Source organism: Leucoraja erinacea, chromosome 17, assembly GCF_028641065.1.
Source record: "Leucoraja erinacea ecotype New England chromosome 17, Leri_hhj_1, whole genome shotgun sequence".
Lineage (NCBI taxonomy): Eukaryota > Metazoa > Chordata > Chondrichthyes > Rajiformes > Rajidae > Leucoraja > Leucoraja erinaceus.
Window position 1 is genome coordinate 28,460,162 of NC_073393.1, and position 24,044 is coordinate 28,484,205.

The window sequence follows — 24,044 nt, forward strand, 5'->3', positions numbered from 1 at the left end:
ATGTGGAAAGATACATATGGAAAAGTACAGCACTGGAACAGGCCCTTCAGCCCACAATGCCTGTGCTGAACATGATGCCAAGCTAAACTAATCTCAGCTGCCTGCACTTGATCCATACCCCTCCATTCCCTGCATGTCCTTTTCACCTCAAAGCCATGTGCACTAATCATTCCAGCCTAGGAAAAAGGTTCTGTCCATCCTATCTATGCCTCTCCTCATTTTATAAACATCAGATCTCCCCTCAGCCTCCAGCATTCCAGAGAAAACAATCCCAACTTTATCCATGGTAGACAAAAGTGCTGGAGAAACTCAGCGGGTGCGGCAGCATCTATGGAGTGAAGGAAATAGGCAACGTTTCGGGCCGAAACCCTTCTTCTTCGCTCCTTCGTTCCATAGATGCTGCCGCACCCGCTGAGTTTCTCCAGCACTTTTGTCTACCTTCGATTTTCCAGCATCTGCAGTTCCTTCTTAAATCAACTTTATCCATCCTCTTCTTAAGAGCTAATACCCCCTAATCCACTCAGCGTTGGGTAAGTCTCTTCTGCGTCCTCTCTAAAGCCTCCACATTCTTCCTACTATGCTCTCATCTGGCAATCTCGTTCACTAGCTGAGGGAAATAGGAAGTTCACATTTTTCTTTCAATGTGTGTTCCTGTTACTTCCCTAAATCTCTGTACCTCTCCGCCGATCACTCAGTCTCACTCTAGTGTACTCACCCTTACCTCCAACTCACTTGATTTCACCTCTAACTCAATCTCAGCTGAAACCTTATCTAGGAATAGAAAGACCAACCCAAGATAGCAAATGAAATAGATTCTGATTCCCAAATGAGGTTTATGCTGGAATCACCGAGCACTATGAATATGAATTAACGTAAGCATAGCAATGGTTATATAGTGATTAACTGAATGGGGACAGTGAATAAAAATTGTTAGTCTAGCCTGAAATCTGCACAATCTCACATCTCTATCTCAAATATTTGTTGAAATTTGAGATCAAGATATATCTTTTCACAGGCAAAATTATTTGAAGGCATTATCTGTTCATCTCATACTGTAAATATGACACACCTCTAATGTTGGGAGGTAGTAGAGTCATAGTCATATGGCACGGAAACAGGCCCCTCGGCCCAACTTGCCCATGCCGACCAAGATGCCCCATCTACACTAGTCCCTCTGACCGACGTTTGGCCCATACCCGTCAAAACTTTTCCTGTCTATGTACCTTTCCAAATGTTTCTTAAATACTTTTATAGTACTTGCCTCAATTGCCTCCTCTGGCAAGAGAAGATAGACATCAAATGCTGGCGTAACTCACCGGGTCAGGCAGCATCTCTGGAGGAAAGGAATAGGTGATGTTTTCAGTCAAGACCCTTTTTCAGACTGGGAGTCAGGTGTGAGGGAGACTAGAGATATGAAAAGGTACACATTACACCTACACTGGCAGTTTGTTCCATATATCCACCACCCTCTGTGTGAAAAAGGTTGCTGCTCAGGATCCTACTAAATCTCTTCCCCTTCACTTTATGGGATGTGGTAGTTAAATTATGGATGGATAATCGATGAGTTAATTGCACCGTGTGCTAATTCAATCAGACTTAAAATGAAAAATCAGTCTCTTTCAACACACTTAACATGACCATTAAAACTCATCTCCAACTCTCCCACTCTTAGATTTCCTTTCCAATATCTTTAACTCAACGGTACTGATTCTCTACATCTCCTGCTTTGTTCTTCCATCTGGACTCCATTGCACAGCAATCCATGGTTTCGTCCCGAAACGTCACCCATTCCTATCAAGAGATGCTGCCTGTCCCACTTAGCTACTCCTGCATTTTGTGTCTTATCTTCAATTTGGTCAGTTAATCCTGCCATCAGAGTCTGAAGAAGGGTCCCGACCCTTCAAGTTGCCTTTCCATTCCCTCCGGAGATACTGCCTCACCTGCAGAGTTCCTTCAGCACTTTGCTTTTTGCTCAAGATTCCAGCGTCTGTGGTTCCTTGTGACTCTGTCATTCAAGTTGTGTTGTGCATGTTGTACTGCTTTTATTTAACTACAGATCTTGGGCTTCACTTGCAAGGCCAACGTTTAATGCCCTTCTTAACTGACGGCACGGTTAAGGTGGCACGGTGGTGCAGCGGTAGAGTTGCTGCCTTACAGCACCAGTTACCCGGGTACAATCCTGCCTACGAGTGCTGTTTGTACGGAGTTTGTACATTCTCCCCATGACCACGTGGGTTTCCCCGAGTGCACCAGTTTCCTCCCACATTGGATAGTCATACAGCTTTGTAGGTGAATTGGCTTCGGTATAAATTGTAAGTTGTCCCTAGTGTGTAGGATGGTGCTGGTGTACGGGGAACACTGGTCGGCACACACTCAGCGGGCCGAAGGGCCTGTTTCCGTGCTTGAGAACCAAGTGGTGAGCCACCATCTTGAACCGCTGCAGAGCTTCTTGTAAAGTTTTGCTCACAACTTTGTCGAATAAGAATTCCACCACTGAGGTCCTGAAAGTACGAGGAAAAGCAAGTTACCTACTGGGGAACCTGCAAATTGCGTTGTCCCCATAATCTACCTGGATGGGTAACTGCAAACATATAACGAGTACACTGTGCACAGAGTGGTGGATAGAATAAATGTTTGAGGGGGTGGATAGGTTGCCAATCAAGTGATCAGCTTTGTCCTGGTTAGTATTGAGCTTTTTGATCATTGCTGGTGCCGTACTCACCCAGACCAGTGGAAGCTATTCCATCACACTCCTGACCTGTACTATACCCAAGGTGGAAATGAATGGAGCTGTCAGGAGGTGACTCACTTTCCACAGGATACCAAGCTGTTATGTTTACGGTGCATTGGTTCACATGGGATGGCAATGGTTCAAAGTGGTACCAATACAATTCATACAATTGGGAACTTCACTAACTTCTATATATCAATTACAGTCAAAATTCAACATCCAGTCAAAAGAGTCTCCTCAGCCACCCCTCTATCTGTGTGTGTGTGTCTGTGTGTGTGTCTGCGTGTGTCTGTGTCTATGTGTGTGTGTGTGTGTGTCTGTGTATCTGTCTGTCTATGTAACTATATCTGTCTATATGTATGCGCATGCTTGTGTGTGTGTGTGTGTTGAGTTTTTCCCTATTTGTAATATTTGTACCTTGAGGTTAAAACCAGCTATGAAGGGCCTTAGGCATGGGCAAGCAGTGACAAAGCACGCAGTGTATGAACTAACCACACACAAACAGGCCGTCAGTCTTCTCTTTGGTCAAAAAAAATGATGTTTGGCAGATCAGCTGTAAATACTAGTCCTCGAGCGCAGCAACAAATCAGGGTGTGTCTTGAACAAACTGCAGTAATATTTGGGGAGTGTATTCCTGTTCACTAATCTCTTCTGCAACGTCATGTTATGCTGCCCTTGAGAATTATTCACAGGTCAGCTACAAGAAGGGAGAGGGATACATGGGGTTGAATCTGGAGATATATGAATGGTGGAGGAGATTGAGTCGGAGGTTACCTACTTACTGAAGATAGGCACAAAATGCTGGAGCAACTCAGCGGGCCAGGCAGCATCCCCGGAGATAAGGAATAGGTGACGTCTCAGTTCAAGACCCATCTTCAGACTGAGAGTCAGGGGAGAGGGGAAGCTAGATGCCTGACTTACTGCTTGCCAATCCCAATTACTTGGGGGACCTCTGTCAAGAACGCAGCGATAAATACCAGGGAAGGATGGAGCATTTGCCAACTGCCCACACTCCAGATTGGTACCACACCGGTGTGGGAAGATGCCAGGTACTTGCCCACAGGAAAGCAGTAGGTGGAAAAGAGGAAATAGTAAACCAAAAGGTCGGAAATCGTTGTATTATTTATTTTAATAGTGCCCTCCCACCTGCTGCCTCGATGGTGTGATTACCTTTGGGATTCTTTGGCTGGAGAGTGGAGAGTCATGAATCAACATCCCTGGGCAGGCAGAGAAAGTTACTTTTCGTTTGCCTTTTTCTCTGGTCCCCAGTGTTAGCCGAGATCCCCAGCCCATGAGCCGCTGCCTGGTTTGCCAGATCTCCCCGCTGTCCAGGGTCCAACGGTTTACAGAACTGTCTGGAAAGCAGTACTCTGGTGTAAGAGCAAGAATTTGCAGAGTTGTAGACGCAGCCCAGACCATCACACAAACCAGCCTCCCTTCTATTGACTCCCATCTACACTTCACGCTGCCTGGGCAAAAATGCGACAGGGAATCAAGTGGCTGGGGTTGGAGTTATGAGAAATATGTCGTCGGCATAAGCAAGGACCACTCACTCCCTCTTCTCCATTCTCCCATCAGGTAGGAGGCACAGATGTTTGAAACTGTATACCTCCAGATTCTGGAATAGTTTCTTCCCTGCTGTTATCAGGCCATTGAACAATCCTCTCCTCAGTTAGGGTGCAGTAAATAAATCTGGAATTTTAGATCATCTCAGTAATAATGACCATGAAACTTAAGTGAAGGAAGTCTGAATCATCTGACTGCCGCTCTGTAATCGGATTTTATCGGACTTTAGTGTAATATCTTTGCACTACATGTTATGTCCTTTACTTATGCACTGCGGGCAGCTTCATTGTGATCACGTAACTTATTTTCCTTGAGCGGATAGCACGTAAACAAAATCTTTTCACTGCACCCCCAGCGACAATAATAAACTAATCTTTTATCCAACCTTCTGTTGAATATCTGGAAAGCTCGTCACTGGGTCCAAACAGGACATGGTGGGGCTTGCCAAGTAACACACAACTGGCAAACACGGTGTGGGCAGGATGTGGCTGTGGCAAACCTGATCACACTGGGAACCCACTAACAACACACTACATCATGAGGTAAAACCTCCCTTGGGGTTAGGAGGCAGAGATAGCCATGATTAAATCAGCCATCATTGAATGGCAGGGTAGACTTGATAGGCCGAATGGCCTAATTCTACTCCTATTCATTGTGACCTTATGACCCTCGGCCCACCGAGCCCGCGCCGACCAGCGATCCCCGCACACTCGCACTATCCTACACACCTGGCACAACGTACATTTTTTTTACTGAATTACTATGAAACTTAAGGGAAGGAAGTCTGCCATCATTACCCATATACAGATCATCATAGAATAGTATAATCAGTCTGAAGATGGGTCCCAACCCGAAATGTCACAACCTATCCACGTTTTCCAGAGATGCTCCTTCACCCGCAGAGTTACTCCAGCACTTGTGTCCTTTTGTATACAGTCAGCATCTGCAGTTCCTTGTTTCTACACAGAACAGTATAGCACAGGAACAGGCCCTTCAGCCCACAATGTCCGTGCCAAATATGATGCTAGGATAAGCGCACCCCTGTCTGCATTTGGTCCATGCTCCTCCATTCTTTGCATATCCATGTGAATATCCAAAAGCCTCTTACATACCACCATTGTATCTGTCTCCACCACCACCTCGGGCAGCGTGTTGCAGGCACCCACCACTCTCTGGGTACAAATGTGTTTAGTTGTGGCTCAAGAGACAACTGGTGGAGTTGACTCTTAATTGCCTCTGACTAGGGGGAATTGGGGTTGGATAATAAATATTGGCAGAGTCACTGACCCACTCCCTTGAATGAATAAATAAATAAATAGGGCACGCTGACAAACATTGTGGTGTTTCTAGTGAGGTGTCAAGATTTGGTTCCTGTTCAGGTTCTGTCAGCAGTTTAGGTGCTGGAGTTAGTTCAGAACTTGGGTCAAAACTTGGGCCACTTTATTCTTTATTTTTTAAGGTGAGAGGCAGGAAAGATTTAATAGGAACCTGAGTGGCCACTTTTTTACACAAAGGGTGGTGGGTGTCTAGAATGAGCTGCCGGAGGAGATAGTTGTTGCAATGTTTAAAAAAAACATTAAGACAGGTACATGGATAGGGTAGTTGTGGAGGGATATGGGCCAAATACAGACAGGTGGGACTAGTGTAGATGGGGCATGCTGGTCAGTGTGGGCAAGTTGAACCGAGGGGCCAGATCCACTCAGTGTGACTCCACGATTTTAAGAGGGGAAGGAAAATTAGATCTGCTTTGGACCGCTTAACCAACAGCAAGCACACGGTAAACATATATGAGCATTCGATGAATTGTACAACATCTCCGAAGGTACAGCGTAGTCCCGTTAGCTAACCTTTGACAGGATTTGGTTATGATAATATCTGAGCATGCCATATTCAGACTTGTCATCATTTCAGTGCAAATGAGTGTAAAAATTTAGTGGTAAACCTCACGCAGACTCAGGTCAAGAAGGGTGGTTCTTGTCGAACCTGCATCAACAAGAACTATAACTTAACAAATATAACTGACCCTATAACTAAACCATCAAGAGAAAATTGTACTGGTGCTATGCTAGCATCTAATGTTCCAGCACAGTAGCAGGTCACTCAGCCATCTCTTGTGCCTCTATATTAGACCCATCCAATTAGTAACACTCCCTTACTTTTCCCCTGCGGCTATGTCGCGCTCATTAATTAAAGCTGACAACCAAGAGTAGGCTTGGCGATCGTTTCGCCCAACACCTCCGCTCAGTCTGCATTAACCAACCTGACCTCCCTGTGTCTCAGTACTTCAACTCCCCCTCCCATTCCGAATCCAACCTTTCTGTCCTGTGCCTCCTCCATGGCCAGAGTGAGCAGCACTGGAAATTGGAGGAGCAGCACCTCATATTCCGCTTGGGCTGTTTGCACCCTCTGGCTCCTCCTCTTCCTTTCTTCTTTCTTCTCCCTGGGAATTGATGGGAATGTGCAGGGAATAGAATGGGATTAGTGTAAATGGAGGCATGAATGTCAGTGTGGACATGGTGGGCCGAAGGGCCTGTTTCCAATCTGCCTGTCTCCATGACTGTGGGAGAAGTGTGGCCTTTCCCGGGAGCAGGGAGACAACTGGGGAAGAACCTTAGGACTTTCCACTTCAAAGAAAATGGCCATCGTCTGACACCTCTTTGATCTGTTGTCATCATGTTTCACAAATATTTAAAAAAACGCTCACCAAATTGTTTTTTTTCCTTGAGTAGCTCGCTGGTGAAAAGAGCCTCGTGTCTGAGCTCGCTCCCTGAACTTTGATTTTGACTTCTGTTGACATTCTGTGAACCATTTTAACGCTTCGCCAAGCATCGAAGCTGCCCAAGACATGAGGCTGTCGCTCCCACCGACATGAAAAACGCATCAGAACGCTTTAGCCTTTCAAGTGTGGGTGGGGGGGGCCGGGACAGGCTGGAACCTTGCCAGGAGAGGCGTGAGCAAGAGAACAAAGTGGTTCGAGACATTACTGACATTTAATATTACATGTTAGCACAGAGGAGTCAGGAAGGGTCAGCCAGTATCAGCGTGTAAGCTTGCACTTAGCACAGCAACCTCTTGAGAGCGGAAACGGTTCACAAATCGGACTTTTCATTAAATGAAAGCACGGCCGATGCCCCTGGTCAAATGCGGCTTGTCAGCAGCATTTGGAGAAGAGGGTCAGGGCAAACTAATCTGTGGTTTTTTGAGACTTGTCCAGAACAAGCAAAAGGAAACAATTGGGGAACAAACATTATTTTGCGTTGTGTCTCTCTCGCAATAGTTTCAATGGTGCTTTATTTGTCACATGCGTATGCAACTCCACGGGGAGATTATTTCCGCACATATATTACACATGCAGACGACGCCATTGTTGGCGCCATTATGTAAATTCCAAAGTCCGGTCGACCCGCCCACTCAATGAACTGGTGCAGTTCCTGCCAACCGACACCTCCTCTCCTCGTCCGGCCATCTTTATGTCCCAGGGGCACCTCCTTCAGCTGACCTTAAAGGTGCTGGAGACACAACCCCAGTTCACCGTCCTACCAGCCCGCTCCTAGTGCCCAACGTCTCCAGTTCCCTCCCCCTTATGCCATCCGACGAGCCTTCGGGCGAGATCCTGCCGACTGGTGAACCTTCTGGGCGGGCAACGCAACTGAGGAACCTCTGCCGTGTGGCCTTTCTACTCTTTCATTTTTCTTGCTTAACTGACTGCCTTCTACAGACTCCAACCTTATTGTTCCCCAGCCCTGCACGGCCCAGTTTCACCTTCTCCCCCAAATCGGTAAACATAGCTACCCTGGCAGACCCGTTGTCTCTGCCTGCTCCAACCCCACTGAAATAATTTCCTCGTGCCTCTACTCTATCCTATCCCCCCATGTCCAGGACTCGGTGGGCCGAAGGGCCTGTTTCCACACCACACCGAACCTCTAAACTAAACTAATCTGAACCTGCCAGTTATGGAAGAGGTTAAGAGGGATTGGAAAGTTTTGGGGAAAGTTGAGGTAATAAATTTACAGGCAAAGAGACCTGGGGTTTTTCCTTGGAGAATATCAATTTATACTCAAAGTAGCAGGGGAGAATTAATATGAAATGAATTTAGATCCCTGGGTGTCTTCTGGGTCAGGGTTCTGTTGCTAGTAGGCTGACCCGAGAGGAAAACACAATTGTTTCCCCATCTATAGTTCACATCAAAATTGCTTTGAAAAGTGAGCAGTATTCCACTCCCATCCATAGCCGAAGCTATTGTTGTGCAGGACACCAGCAAATCACTCAGTGAATATTTGATTAGCTCCTCTACAATAGGAGGAGCTAATCAAATTTGTTTTAAGATGGTCCTTGGAGTGTGCTTTGGCCATGATTATGGTTCAAATGGTCACCGGGTTAGACTCAGCCTTACTTCACAAGTTCTAATGAAGAGTACCTGTGTATCTATCTACATGTCTTTTGAATGCTGTTATAATGCCTGCCCAACATCTACCTCCAACTCTGGACCTCAAATCTGTTGATATCATCCTCATAAATCTTCTCTGTAGGGTTCAAATGGACCCTGGGTTAGACCCAGCCATACTTAGCAATTTCTAACAAAGAGACTTCATTTCTGTAAGGGTGGCACTGTGGTGCAGCTGTAGAGTTTCCGCCTCACAGCATCAGAGACCTGGGTTGGTTCCTGAATACGGGTGCTGTCTGTATGGAGTTTGCACATTCACCCTGTGACCGCATGGGTTTTTTCCAGGTGCTCCGGTTTCCTCCTGCACTCCAAAGGCCTACAGATTTGTAGGTCAATTGACTTCAGTAAGTTGTAAATTGTCCCAAGTGCGTAGGATGGTGTTAGTGTACGGGCAATCGCTGGTCTGCGCAGACTGAAGGGCACATTTCCACGCTGTACTAAACTAAAGGTCCTGTTGCACTAAGAGTGTGACATCCATGAATGCTGAGGTGACTGCATGTGTAGACCTTCAATCTAAGCTGTACATCAGATACAAAAACTTTCTTCTTATTGTCTTTCAGCTAGAACCAGTGGCCAGGGGTCCCAGCAGAGAACGAATGCACGCAGAGGCCCAACATCAGTCGGAGAAGGGTCCCCCATCCATTACGTCTCACCTCCTTGGAACCCCTTATGCATTTGGTCTCACTCACAGCACAGTGGTTCAGGACTCCCGGTTCCCTCCTCTCAAGTAAGTTAGGGTCCAGTGTTTTATCAATGCAAACGCAAAGGACGTAACCAGTCTCTTGGTCAAATATGCTGCACAAAAGCAGGCCCACTGAGCCTGCACCAACCGTCATTTATACTCTGCCGGGACATTTTGTCTGTCCTACTGTTAATATGTTGTCAATCACTGGTCTCCCAGTTTAGTTAATGATGCAGATGTTTTATCAGAAATAGTGCAGTGAGAAATTACTGAAGAAATAGTAAACATTCTGCAAATGTTAGTCTTTGTTACATGCAAATCACACACACACACACACGCTCCCACACGCCGGTACAAAATGCAAACGGCTCTGCAGGTGTGTGTGTGTACTTGTCAGGGGTGGATTAGATTAATTCGGCAGACAAAAATGTATTATGTTTTGGAAAACGGTTCCACTGGTAAAAATCACACCATCAATGTTTCTAATTGTTCTTTGCGGGGGTTGATTGAATAAATGATTGGCATTCAGGTGAGGGTTTTTCAGTCTGGCAAAGTCTATTTGCTCAGTTGAGTAGTAAGTGGGATCTTTCCGTGCTGAGATGTAACCATATAACAATTACAGCCCGGAAACAGGCCATCTTGGCCCTACAAGTCCGTGCCGAACAAATGTAGAATCAAGTTATCAGCCATATTCGTGTCCACCCAGCACTCGTGTCCACCGCCATGAGATCGGGAGCCACAGGCCCCTCCACAAAATGGCTATCTAGATTAGGTTGATGGGAGGACCACCTACTCTCCCTACCTAGGTAGGGGGGGCAATGTCGAGTGCTCTCCTCAGTCAATACTCAAGCCAGACCTGAGTCTCCATTGCAGCCCACATTCCAAGTCCAAAACCCAATTTCTCTTCAATCACTGTTTATTTAAGGGTGTTGTAAAACAAATGTTTGCAAAGTAATTATGGTTCAGACCTTTAAAAGTATTTGGTAAGGCCACTTCCCCGATAAGATTGTTATCTAAATAAATAATGATTCCAGCTTTTGATTGGAAAATATCCCTCTTTAGAATTGAACTTTGAATGCACTTTACTGTGGTAAAAAGGAGGCAAAGGGATACATTTGTTTCTGGAGGATATGTGCTGGCTTGTGCATGTTAAAGCCTTTCTGATTCTGTTCCGCACAGTCTTCAACGTCCAGTTCCACATGTGGTCGCCGCAGGCAGTGTCCAGGAAGATTACCTCCGCAGTTTCCGGCCATACCACACGGGGGAAGAGCTCCGCATGCCTGCGATGCCGCCAATGGGCCTCGAGGCAGCTGCCACTGCCTACTACCACTCCAGCTATCTTGCCCACCACCCGTTCCCTCACCCAGCCTTCAGGTAAGTGGGGACTGGACACTATACTGGGGAATGGGTCATGGCACATGCGCACTGCTCCATTGGCTTCTTATAACTGCAGGGGTCATTCACGTAAAAAGAGAATCAGTATCAAAAGAATCTTAGGGCTAACGGAATCAAGGGATATGGGGAGAAAGCAGGAACGCGGTACTGATTTTGGGTGATCAGCCATAATCATATTGAATGGCAGTGCTGGCTCGAACGGCTGAATGGCCTGCTCCTGCACCTATTTTCTATGTTTTGTTTTCATTTTCGGGATGTAACGTGGAAACAGACCCCCTACACTAGTACTATCCTACACTCTAGGGAGTGTATTTATAATTTTTACCGCAGCAGATTAACCTACAAGCCTACATCTTTGTAGTGTGGGAGGAAACACAAGCACCCGGAGAAAACCCACACGGTCACAGGGAGAATGTACAAACTCTGTATAGACAGCACCCGAGGTCAGGATTGAACCCGGGTCTCTGGCTCTGAAAGGTGGCAACTCTACTGCCGTGCCACCGTGCCGCCACTGAGTATTCTCTTCTGAGAATAAACAAGTGATCCCATTGTTTTTGGCTCCGGTGCCCTCTGGTTGCCCCAAAACCTGTTATCGGTCCACAGTGTTACACAGAGGATGTCTTCATTCCCCAGGTGGTGCCATACCAACCTAATTCCATGCTTGCATCAGCGACAGCCGCCACTGCCCTCTGTCTACCTAGAGCCTTGTGAACACCAGCTGGAGGAACTCGGTGGGTCAGGCATTATCTGTGGAGGGTTTAGATAGGCGACACTTAGGGTCGGGACCTTTATGCAACAACACTACCTCCATTACCCATTTCCCTTCCTGCCTCTGCCAGTTCACTCTTGATCAATAGTCAAAGTTTAGAGATGCAACATGGAAGCAGGCCCTTCGGCCCACCAAGTCCACAGCGACTATCAACCACCAGTTCTATGTCATCCCACTTTCTCATACACTCCTTACACACCAGGGACAATTTTACAGCGGCCAACCACCGACAAAACCACACATCTCTGGGATGTGTGATGAAAACCAGGGCACCAGGAAGAAACCCATGCGGTCATAGGGAAAGCATCAAGAGCGTTTTACTATATGTCCCGAAACAGAACAATGAAATTCCTACTTGCAAAAGTGCAATGTGCAAACTCCACACAGACAGCACCCGAGGTCAGGATTGAACTGTGTGCTGTGAGGCACTAGCTCTACCAGCTGCACCACTTGTGTACTCTATGAAAATATATTGCCCCTGTAACGTGCTTGACAAAGTCTGGAAGTTCAAATCAACGGGTTTCCCTTATCTAATCGTCTGAAAACTGTTAACAGTTCAGTTAAACATGATCTCCTTCCTTAAATCCATATTGACACTGACCAACCCTATTATTATCTATATTTCCTGTTCACACTACCTTAGAAATTGATTCTGGCACTTTTTTTTTTACAACTGGTGTCACGCCACCTCGTCTATTGTTTCACTCTCACTCTCACTCTCAGAGAGATGGAGTCATAAAGCATTAAAGCAGGCCCAACTAGTCCAGGTTCAAATCACCCCATGTATGTTGGACCCATCTGCCCGTGTTTAGTCCATATCCCTCCAAACCTTCCCATTAACCTATCCAGGTGTCTTTTAAATAGTGTTATAACAACACCTGCAACCAACTGAAGTCCTAACCTGCCTGCCCTACTTCTCCCTCTAGCTCAGCCCAAGTCTTGGCAACATCCTCGTAAACCTTCCGTACACTCTTTACAACTTAATGGCATCCTTCCTATAGCCAAGTGACAAAGACAAAACTGATCAAATGCAGCCTTGTACAACTGTAACCGAATCTCACCTTCTATACTCAAAACACAGACTGATGAGGGCCAATGTACCAAATTAATCCTTTAACATCCCATCAACCTGCGATGTTGCAGATTTGGGTATTCTGGAGTGTGAATCACAAAAAGTTAGCAAGTGCGTTTACCAACTCGTTGGGAAGGCAAATATCATATTGACCTTAATTGCAAGAGGATTGGAGTTTAAAAATAGTGAATTATTGCTACAATTGTACAGGATGTTGGTGAGGCCTCACTTGAGTTTTGATCCCCATACTTACAAAAAGATATACAGTGCATTCAGACTCCTTCACTTTTTCCATATTTTGTTACATTACAGCCTTATTCTAAAATGGATTGAATTATTTTTTTAAATCATTAATCTACACACAATACCCCATAATAAAAAGGTGAAAACAGGTGTTTAGAAATGTTTGCAAAGTAATTAAAAAGAAATAACTGAAATATTACATTTACATAAGTATTCAGACCCTTTACTTTGTTGAGGCACCTTTGGCAGCGATTACAGCCTCAACTCTTTTTGGGTATGACACTACAAGCTTGGCACACCTGTATTTGGGTAATTTCTCCCATTCTTCTCTGCAGATCCTCTCAAGCTCTGTCAGGTTGGGTGGGGAGTGTCAATGCACAACTATTTTCAGGTTCCTCCAGAGAGGTTCAATCGGGTTCAAGTCCGGGCTCTGGCTGGGCCACTCAAGGACATTCACAGACTTGTCACAAAGCCACTCCTGCGTTGTCTTGGCTGTGTGCGTAGGGTCGTTGTCCTGTTGGAAGGTGAACCTCCGCCCCAGTCTGAGGTCCTGAACGCTCTGGAGCAAGTTTTCATCAAGGATCTCTCTATACTTTGCTCGTTCATCTTTCCCTCGATCCTGACTAGTCTCCCAGTTCTTGCCGCTAAAAAAAATATCCCCACAGCATGATGCTGCCACCACCATGCTTCACCATAGGTATGGTATTGGCCAGGTGATGAGAAGTGCCTGGTATCCTCCAGGTGTGACACTTGGCATTCAGGCCAAAGATTTCAATCTTGGTTTCATCAGACCAGAGAATCTTGTTTCTCATACCTTTTGGCAAACTCCAAGAGGGCTATCATGTGTCTTTTACTGATGAGTGGCTTCCATCTGGCCACTTTACCATAAAGGCCTGATCGGTGGAGTGCTGCAGATACAGTTGTCCTTCTGGGTTATTCTCCCATCTACACAAAGGAACTCTGGAGCTCTGTCACTGTGACCATCGGGTTCTTGGTCACCTCCCTGACCAAAGCCCTTCTCCCCAAATTGCTCAGTTTGGCCGTGCGGCCAGCTCTATAAAGAGTCCTGTAGGTTCAAAAGTTCTTCCATTTAAGAATGACGAAGACCACTGTGCTCTTCGGGACCTACAATGCTGCAAAAATTGTTTTATACCCTTCCGCAGATCTGTGGCTCGACACAATCCTGTCTCGGAGGTCTACAGACAATTCCTTCATTTTCATGGCTTGGTTTTTGCTCTGACATGCACTGTCAACTTTGGGGCCTTGTATAGGCAGGTGTGTGCCTTTCCAAATCATGTCCAATCAATTTAATTTACCACTAGTGGATTCCAATCAAGTTGTAGAAACATCTGAAGGATAATCGATGGAAACAGGATGAACCTAAGCTCAATTTTGAGTGTCATTGAAAAGGGTCTGAATACTTATGTAAATGTGATATTTCAGTTATTTATTTTCAATTACTTTGCAAAATTTTCTAAACACCTGATTTTGCTTCTTCATTCCAGGATATTGTGTATAGATTGATGATTAAAAATAAACTTTAATCCGTTTTAAAATAAGGCTGTAACGTAACAAAATGTGGAAAAAGTGAAGGGGTCTGAATACTTTCTGAATGCACTGTACTGGCATAGGTTCGGCCACACTTGGGAGTATTGTGTGCAGTTCTGGTCATTACGCTATAGAAGCATGTGGTTACTTTAGAGAAAGTGCAGAAAAGGTTGGCTGAACTGGAGGGATTGAGTTATAAGAATTGGATAGGGTGGGGTAACTTTGTCTGGAACGAGGCTGAGGGGGGTGACATTATCGATGTTTATAATATCATGATGTATAAATAGTGTAGATAGTCCTTTTTCCCAGTTAGGACTTGAAGGTAGTTGGGCTGGTTTAACAGCATATAATAGATACTTGGACAGCTACATGGATAGAAAAGGTATGGAGGGTTATGGGTCAAATGTGGGCAGAAACTAGAAGTTTAAGGTGAGAGGGAAATTATTTAAAGGATCTGAGTTATGAGTTTTTCCACATAGGTGGGTCTGTGGATTGAATGACCAGAGGAGGTGATAGAGGCAGGTACAATGACAATGTATAGAGGGCATTTGGAGAGGTACATGGATAGGAAAGGCTTTGAGGATGTGGGCCAAATGGAGGCAAATGGGGTTGGGATAGATGGGCATCTTGGCTAGCATGGATAAGTTGGGCCAAAGGGCCTATTTCCCTGCTGTGTAACTCTGTGAACCAATTAATGTAGTTTCCCAGTTTATCAGTCAGCTCACATTTTGTGGATTAGTATTTTGCTACTTTTGGAATTCAGTTCTTAAATTCAGACTGAATAAATCACTGCCAATTTTTATAGAAATTTCACTCCTATATGATCACCATTCCCAGAAGATAAACAATTTCCCCCTTTCTCATTACACAGTGCTACATCTAAAATATCCTCTTCATTTTTGCATAAGCTCATAAGTTCTAGGAGCAGATCTGGGCCATTCGGCCCATCATGTCTACTCCGCCATTCAATCATAGCCGATCTATCTATCCCTCTCAACCCAATTCACTTGCCTTCTCACCATAACCCCTGACATCCTTACTCATCACGAATCTGTCAATCTCCGCCTTAAAAATATCAATTGAACTGGCCTCCACAGCTGTCTGAGGCAATGAATTCCACAGATTCACAGCCTTTCTTCATATGGATTTATTATTCTATTTGCCTTGTTGCATGCATCTTGTGCTTGCCTAATTAATACGAAATCATACAAATTTATACTAATTTAGCCGAATTAGCTGCACGGACACCTTTAGTAAACACACACCAGTGTGACTGCTCCTTGATTTTTCAATCTTTCCCTTCTCCTGCCTTTATTCCATTCTTTAATGTCAAGATTACCCTGCCTTCCTTTGCATTTTGCCTCCTTTGCTTCAAGTATCCTGGGATATTTAATGCCTCACCTTGGTTGCCTTGCAATCGTGTCTCAGTAGTGAGTATCATAGTCAGTTATTTCTATTTATGCCTTTAATTCACGGATCCTGTTGTAAATGCTCTGTGCATTCAGATAAAGAGCTTTTGCAGCAGCTCGAATCCAGGGAGGACAGACAGAATGAATTGTAGGTTCAATTAAGCTTCAAAGGCAGTGAAAAGATTGAAAAGAAAAGACCAGCAGTGAACATGCAAAATCCATCTCTTGTCATCCACCGTGCATTACCTGTAAGATTGTAAATTCGCATAAGTGCCCGTAAAGATGAAATGCCATTGAGGTTGTTGTATTGATCACACAAGGTTGGATGATTCCCCCAGCTTCTATTGCTCAGCTCTGCACATGACGAAAGAATCTAAAAATCTGCATTGCTTTACTTTGGACTTCAGAGGAAGTCAGGCCCTTCGTCCCACCGAGTCCGCGCCGACCAGCGATCACCCCATACACTAACACTATCTGACAAACTCAAGACAATTTGCAATTTTACCGAAGCCAATTAACCTACAAACCTGTATGTGTTTGGAGTGTGGGAGAAACCGGAGCGCCTGGAGAAAACCCACGTGGTCACAGGGAGAATGTACAAATGCCATACAGAGAGTACTCATCATTAGGATCGAACCCGGGTCTCTGGCGCTGTAAGGCAGCAACTCCTCTATCTGTCGTAGTCAGGCAATGTCTCACTTCTGGCAGGAGCTAGGAACTGTAAAGGGGAGATTGTTTCAGCCCAAACAGATCCAGTGTGGAGCAACTAAAACATCAGAGCAGTTATACTCCTGCATTCTCTCCCCTCCCAGACGATTCGGTCAATGATTTGCCGTCGGGAATTTGTCCTTTATTTTGACCTTTTGTCCCTTGTTTGGGAGTGAGAACGTTGGCAACCCTAACTAGGACCTAGTCTAACAATGCACAGCCCAGCCGTTCAAGGGGTCCTTTTGGTGAGCAGTCCAGCCTGGATTTCCTGCAGGCACTTTGCTTCAGTGTTGGTCACCATCATGGAACCTAGAGCTGCACAGCACACGAACAGGCTTTTGGGCCTACAATGTCTGTGCTGAACATGATGCCAAGACAAAAACTGTCTGCCTGCACGTAACCCATTCCTCTTCATTCTCTGTTTATCCATGCAAATATCCGAAAGGGTTGGCAACTTTCTCACTCCCAAATATGGGACAAAAGGTCAAAATAAGGGACAAATTCCCATCAGCAATTTGTTGACCCACTCAGCTGTGGCTGGGTGAATGATGAGTTGGCCCGGGTGCTGGACTGCACACAAAGCCCAGCCGGCAGGCCAGCTGAGGTGTTTTGGGCCCGGGCAACGTCACGTCACGGGCAAAGTCTGGCACCCCATCCAACTCATGAACCGATGATAGGCCATGAGAAGGACAGGTGGTAGTATCGGCGGTAAGCAAAGGTCCGAAGGTCAGACAGCTGGCCGGGCTGCCGAGCGACGGGGCCACGGGCGAGGCGCTGCTGCTGCACTCCATGGACTGCACTACGTTGGGATTGCTGAGGCGGGGCCGGACACGGCGCTCCGACCCGACAGTCCCCTTGACCCGAGCAGTAGCAGTCAAATACGGGACAAGGGTGGTTTCCGTATGAGACAAACCAATTCAGCCCAATATACGTGATGTCTCGGCTAATACGGGACAGTTGGCAACTAGCCTCCACCACCAGCCCTGGCAGTGTGTCCAGGCTATCACCACCCTCTGTGTTAAAAAAAATACTTGAATTTCCTTCACAGTTCTTCAGTTTTCTGACCTTTTCCTTGTCAGCAATTAATTCTACCCTCACAAGGGCGGCCCGTTAATTCTTGGTCAAGCCAGGAATGTTTTGGTTGGATTGGTAATCAGAACTTGAGTATTTTTAAAGAAAATTGAATTTTTACATATTTGGAAAAAATATGAATCAATTTTTCTGTTCTATCTTTCTGTGATATTTTGTGATTGCTCAATTGTCCCATTTGTTTTGGTTTAGTTCAGTTCAGTTTACAGATACAGTGTGGAAATAAGCTGAATTCACACCGACCATCACCCATTCACACCAGCTCAATGTTCTCCCACTTTCCCACTCAATTTACCCAGGCCAATTGACTCACAAATCTGCACGTCTTTGGGATGCGGGAGGAAACCTAAGTACCCGGGGGAAACCTCATGCAGTCACAGGGGGAACATGCAAACTCCACACAGACATCACCCAAGGTCAGGATCGAACCCTGGTCTCTGGCGCTGTGAGGTAGCGGCTCTACCAGTTGCACCACTGTGCCGCCCCACCTGAATCCAATATGTTTGGTGTTGTTTTATATACAGGGGGGAATGTGCAAGTTACACGTCTGTCCTGCAACAAGACTGGTCTGGATGTGAGTTACTACATGTGAACACAACAGAAGATGCATGATGCAACCTGACCATTGCCTTTCCCTTTGTCACACGATCGCACCTAAAGAGTAGCGCCAGATTCCTCTGCACGGAGTTTGCACTGTATCTTCCCCTCCTGCATCAAGACCAATGACCCAGTGAGTCTTGAGTCATCCTGCCCAGGGCAATTAACTAAGCTTCTAGCTAGAAGCAAAGAGGAATGAAGCTCACATTAACAAGGCCTGCAGTTTTTAAGGGTTACAACAGCAGCAGACTGCAGTTTCCACAAAGGTCCTGTGGCGATAATCAAGCTAAACCTGACACCAAATGAGGGCAGCTGTAGAGATGCTGCCTTACAGTGCCAGGGACCAGGGTTCAATCCCGACTACGGGTGTTGTTTGTGCAGAGTTTGTACGTTCTCCCTGTGACGGCGTGGGTTTTCGCTTGGTGTTCTGGATTCCTCCACATTCCAATGGCATGCAGATTTGTAGGTTAGACACAAAAGGCTGGAGTAACTGAGCAGGTCAGGCAGCATCTCTGGTGAAAAGAAATAGGTGACGTTTTGGGTTAAAACCCTTCTTCAGGCACATTTGGACCCAAAATATCACCTATTCTTGTTCTCTGGAGAATACTGCCTGACCCGCTGACTTACTTCAGCTTTCTATGTCTATATTCAGTGTAAACCAGCATCTGCAGTTCCTTCCTCTAGATTTGTAGGTTAATTTGCTTCTGGTAATTGTCCCCGTGTGGAGGATAGAACTAGTGTATGGCGTGATCACTGGTCGGCAGGGACTCAGTGGGCTGAAGGGCCTGTTTCCACGCTCTATCTCTAAACTAAACTACAGGGGGAAGGAGACAAGGTCAATGGGTTAGGGTTTTAATCGTGAATTAAAATGCAAGAGTGAGGTTTAGGGAAGGTAATTTTGGAATTTAATAGGTTGGCAGCTGAATGGCCGACCAGCCGAGCACCAGAACGAGCCAGCATTGTGGTAAGATGACTGTGAGTGAGACTGCTAGGAAGGAATGTGTTTTGTGATGGATCGTGATGGACTGCTGTTATTCTTTTGCAGGGTGGATGATTCATACTGCCTCGCAGCCTTGCGGTCACCGTTCTACCCGATCGCAACCCCGGGCACTCTGCCACCTCTTCACCCCTCCGCCATGAATCTGCACCTGCCTGGGATGAGGTTTCCAGCGGAGCTGTCTCATTCCTCACTGTCTGCCCTGCAGCCTGAGCACTTGTCAGAGAGGTACGTCTGCACCTGTTCCCCCCCCCCTTCCTCCCCCTGCCACACCTACCGCAAAAATAAACTGCACACACACTCACGCACGCGCGCACACACACACACACACACACACACACTCACACACACACACTCACACACACACGCGCGCGCGCGCACACACACACACACACACACGCACACACACACACACACACACACACACACACACACACACACACACACACACACACACACACACACACTCACACACTCAAACACACACTCACACACACACACACACACACACCTCCTCCCAACACACACAGACACACTGTGGAAGAAAAATTAATATCCTTCTATATTTAATTACAAACATACATGTGCGCACACAGACGAACACACAAACACACACACACACAACACATAGACATACACAGACCAAAACACACCTACCCACTCAGACCAACACACATACAAAGACCAACACACACACATTGACACACACGTGCACACACAGACACACACAGGCAGACCAACAGACATACAAAGAGCAACACACACATGTGCACACACGCACGCACAGACATTTCTCGAAAGATGAAACAAAAGACTGCAGATACTGCAAATGATAAGCAACAGCCATAGGAGCTGTGCAAGAACTGATCGCCCCTTTAGTTTTTAGTTTACGAGATACAGCCTGAAAACAGACCCTTCAGCCCACCGAATCCATGCCGACCATCGACCACCCATTGTATCCTACACACGAGGGACAATTTACAGATGCCAATTAACCAACAAACCTGCGCATCTGGAGAAAACCCACGTGGTCACAGGGAGAACGTACAAACTCCACACAGCACCCGAGGTCAAGATTGAAACCAGGTCTCTGGCGCTGCACCACTGTGCTGATTTGGAGGGGAACATTCCCCTTCAATAACTAAAATCATACAGCAGGAAGTTAGGCCCTTCAGACCATTGTATTCATGCTGACCAAGATGCCCCGAGGTGTTTTACTGGAACTTGAACAAACAGAAGCAAAAAGTGAGCCAGATTAGAGCTGATAAACAAATGGGGGTACATTTTAAGGAGCATTTTGCAAGTGGAAAGAGAACAGGGAGGTTTATGTGACATTAGGTTCAGTCATGTCCTTGTTGTGATGCCATTGCCATTTCCACTGGCCTGCAGACACTCATTTGCTGCATGTACCTAATAACAATGAACACATTGGACTGGACTAATGCATGGCTTCAAACTGGGAATTAAATCTACTTGGTAATTTCTGAAATAGCAGTAGTTAAACAACCACAAAAGCCGTTTGATTAAAACTGCCTCACCAATGTCCTTCAGGGAATGGAACCTGCTATTCTTGAAGCCATCTTGTCATCAACCGCATCAAGTTTCCCACTCTATCCGTTGAATTATCCAACTTCAGGCAGAAGTCCGGAAGATGATTAATACTCGTTCCAGCTATTGGTGCTCATTGCAGTCAGGACTCCCCGAAAATAGCACAAATCAGCAATTGAAGTAATTCCAAGGGATCCATTATGATTGTGCTGGCTCTTTCAACTATCTAGTCAGTTCCATTCCTTCCCACTTCACTGAAGGATGAGGGGGATCTCATTGAAACCTACCAAATAATGAAAGGTCTACATAGAGTGGATATGGAGAGGATGATTCCAATAATGCGCGAATCCAGAACAGAGAGTACAGCCTCAGAATAAAAGGATGTACCTTTAGAATGGAGATGAGGAGGAATTTCTTTAGTCAGAGGGTGGTGAATCTGTGGAATTAATTGCCGCAGATAGCTGTGCAGGCCAAGTCATTGGGTATTTTTAAAGCCCAGATTGACAGCTTCTTGATTAGTAAGGGTGCCAAAGGTTATGGGGAGAAGGCAGGAGAATGGAGTTGAGAGGGGAAAATAGATCAGACTGGATGGGCCAAATGGCCTAATTCTGCTCCGGCATTTCATGGTCTTTCTCCTGCCAACAAATATTAGTTTTGTTCCAGTTTTGAGTTTACGTCCAATTTCCTTTTTTGAAGGTTAGAATTGAATCTACTTCCGCTTTCAGACCCTGTATTTAGATAAAACATGAGGTGAATCTTTGGTTACTCCTGGATTGCCATCGATCTATCCCAGGCCAAGCATCTTGATCCATCATGGCCGCCATTATTGTCTCTCCAGGACAACCCGGGGCGGTCCATAGAGAACATCTTAGTTCACGTACCCAGCTGCACTCACACGACAACTCTGACAGCCGGTCAAGCTCGCCCACCCCCTGAGACCCACCAGCTGGCAAAACCATCGGGATTGTTAAATGATTATGAATGCCCTTCCCAGTCACAAAGTGCCTACAACACTTGTCTAGAAATTACATGTTTTGTTTCTTTAATTATTTTTTTTAAAGTTTTTATCACAATTAAAAAACTTTAACAATATTGACAAAGTGTTGGAGTAACTCAACGGGGCAGGCAGCATCTCTGGAGAAAAACGATGGGGCCCTTCTTCAGACTCACCTGCCTGACCCGCTGAGTTACTCCAGCATATGTGCCTATCTTCGGTATATACCGGCATCCGCAGTTCCTTTCTACACACTAAAAATATGAATATTGATAATCAGTTCAAATCACTAAAACTGACGTAAAACAAGCTCTTATGGTGACATTATGTTCGATCCAGCATAGACAGCTAGGATCTCTGCAGAAGCACAGAATAATTGATGGAACAAAAGATACGGCATGGTAACAGGCCCACCGAGTCCACGCCGACCATCGATCACTCATTCACACTAGTTCTATGTTATACCACTTTCGCATCCACTCCCTATAGGGGCAATTTACAGAAGCCAATTAGCCTACAAATGCGCATGTCTTAGGAAACTGGAGCACACGGAGAAAACCCATGCAGTTACTAGAAGAACATGCAAATTCCACACAGTCAACACCAGAGGTCAGGATTGAACCCAGATCTCTGGCTCTGTGAGGCAGCAGCTCTAGCATCTGTTCCACTGTGGCAGAAGCTGAACAGAAAACGACTCGACATACACATTAACGTGGGAACCCTTGGGCATGCTGCAATGGCAACTGTGCTGCCACACAGTTCAGTCCCAGCCTCCAGTGCTGTCTGTGTGGAGTCTGCACGTTCTCCATGTGAGTGGGTGCTGTGGTCTCCACCCACATCATCCCTAAAGGCAGGCTGGTTAGTAGATTCATTGGTTGCTGCAAGTTATCCTTGGTGAGTAGGTGTGTGATGAAGCTCATGAGAATGGATTTTAGGGAGAAGTGGGATTGCATTTTAGGGCAGCATAGACTCGATGGGCTGAAGGGCATCCTTTAATATCAATGATTTCTGGTGTTGGGCAAAAGTCCTGCCCCATTAACTCTGTTGGAAAAGACTATCTTGCTTTCCCTTTTCAAGTGACATTGACTGCCCCACAGAAGGGTCTGTTTTGTATCTGCATCAGAGAGGTTCAAACAGTTTCAATAAATATTAGCGAGGTTTCTGATGGTTTGTATTTTTCCCCTCTCCCTCTTCCACCTCCCAAATTTGCAGGCTGCAGATGAATGAAGAAATTCGCCGAGAGCGGGAGCGGGAGCGGGAACGGGAGCGGGAGCGGGAACGGGAGAAAGAGAGGGAGCGGGAAGCCGAGCGGGAGAAGGAGAGGGAGAAGGAGCTGGAAAGGGAGAAGGAGAAGGAGCGGGAGAGGGAGCGGGAACGGGAGCGAGAGTGGGAACGGGAGCGGGAGCTGGAGCGGGACAGGGAACGGAGTCGGGAGAAGGAACTGAACGCAGCCAAAGCGATGGAGAATCACTACCTGCAAGTGGCCGAACTACACGGTCTACGGAACCAACACATGGAGGACAGGGCCAGAGCTGCGGAGAGGCTGACCCCCAACAGGACAGGTAACCCCCTCTCCCCACCTGGGCATGCACCCATTTCTCCCCTCCCTTCCACCTATATCCCTTCACAATTCGCAACTCCTCACTCCTTGTCTCCACCTTTTCCGCCTTTGTTCATCAATATAGAGTCATACAGCGTGGAAGCAGGACCTTGCCCACGCCGACCAACATGCCCCATCTACACTGGTCCCATCTACCTGCGTTTGGCCCATATCCCACTAAACCTATCCTATCCATGTACCTGTCTAAACATTTGCTAAACATTGTAATAGTACCTGCCTAAACTACCTCCTCCGGCAGCACATTCCATACACTTACTGCCCCTTTGTGTAAAACAAGATATTTCCCCCCCCCCCCCCCCCCCCCATGTTCTGCTATTCCAATTTGCCTATTCAAACCTCCTCCTCCCCCCTCATTTGTATCCACCTATCACTGACCACATTTTGCCCCTCCTCTCCTCCAGCTATCTCCCCCCCCCCCCCCCCCCCCCCCCCCCTCCCCTACCCAGTCACAATCGGTCTGATGAAAGGTCCTGACCTGAAACATCACTTATTCATGTTCTCCAGAGATGCTGTCTCTGAGTTACTCCATTATGTTTACTAACAAGAAGTTAGGGTTGACAGTACGCAATATTTACAAGTTTTGCCGTACAATTTCCCAGTAACTCCCAAGGTAGGGAATGATGCGAACTAA

The 24,044-nt window shown here is 46.2% G+C and overlaps 1 protein-coding gene across 7 annotated transcripts in view; it reads left to right on the forward strand.

Moving 5' to 3' along the window:
• Positions 1-24,044, forward strand: part of gse1b (Gse1 coiled-coil protein b) — a 506,044-nt gene that overhangs the window by 453,918 nt on the left and 28,082 nt on the right. For all 7 annotated transcript variants that reach the window (XM_055648860.1, XM_055648857.1, XM_055648859.1 and 4 more), the window contains 4 exons: positions 9,302-9,468; positions 10,603-10,797; positions 19,299-19,478; positions 23,005-23,354. In XM_055648860.1, the coding sequence (XP_055504835.1) occupies positions 9,302-9,468; positions 10,603-10,797; positions 19,299-19,478; positions 23,005-23,354 (892 nt within the window). The remainder of the gene's footprint in view (positions 1-9,301; positions 9,469-10,602; positions 10,798-19,298; positions 19,479-23,004; positions 23,355-24,044) is intronic.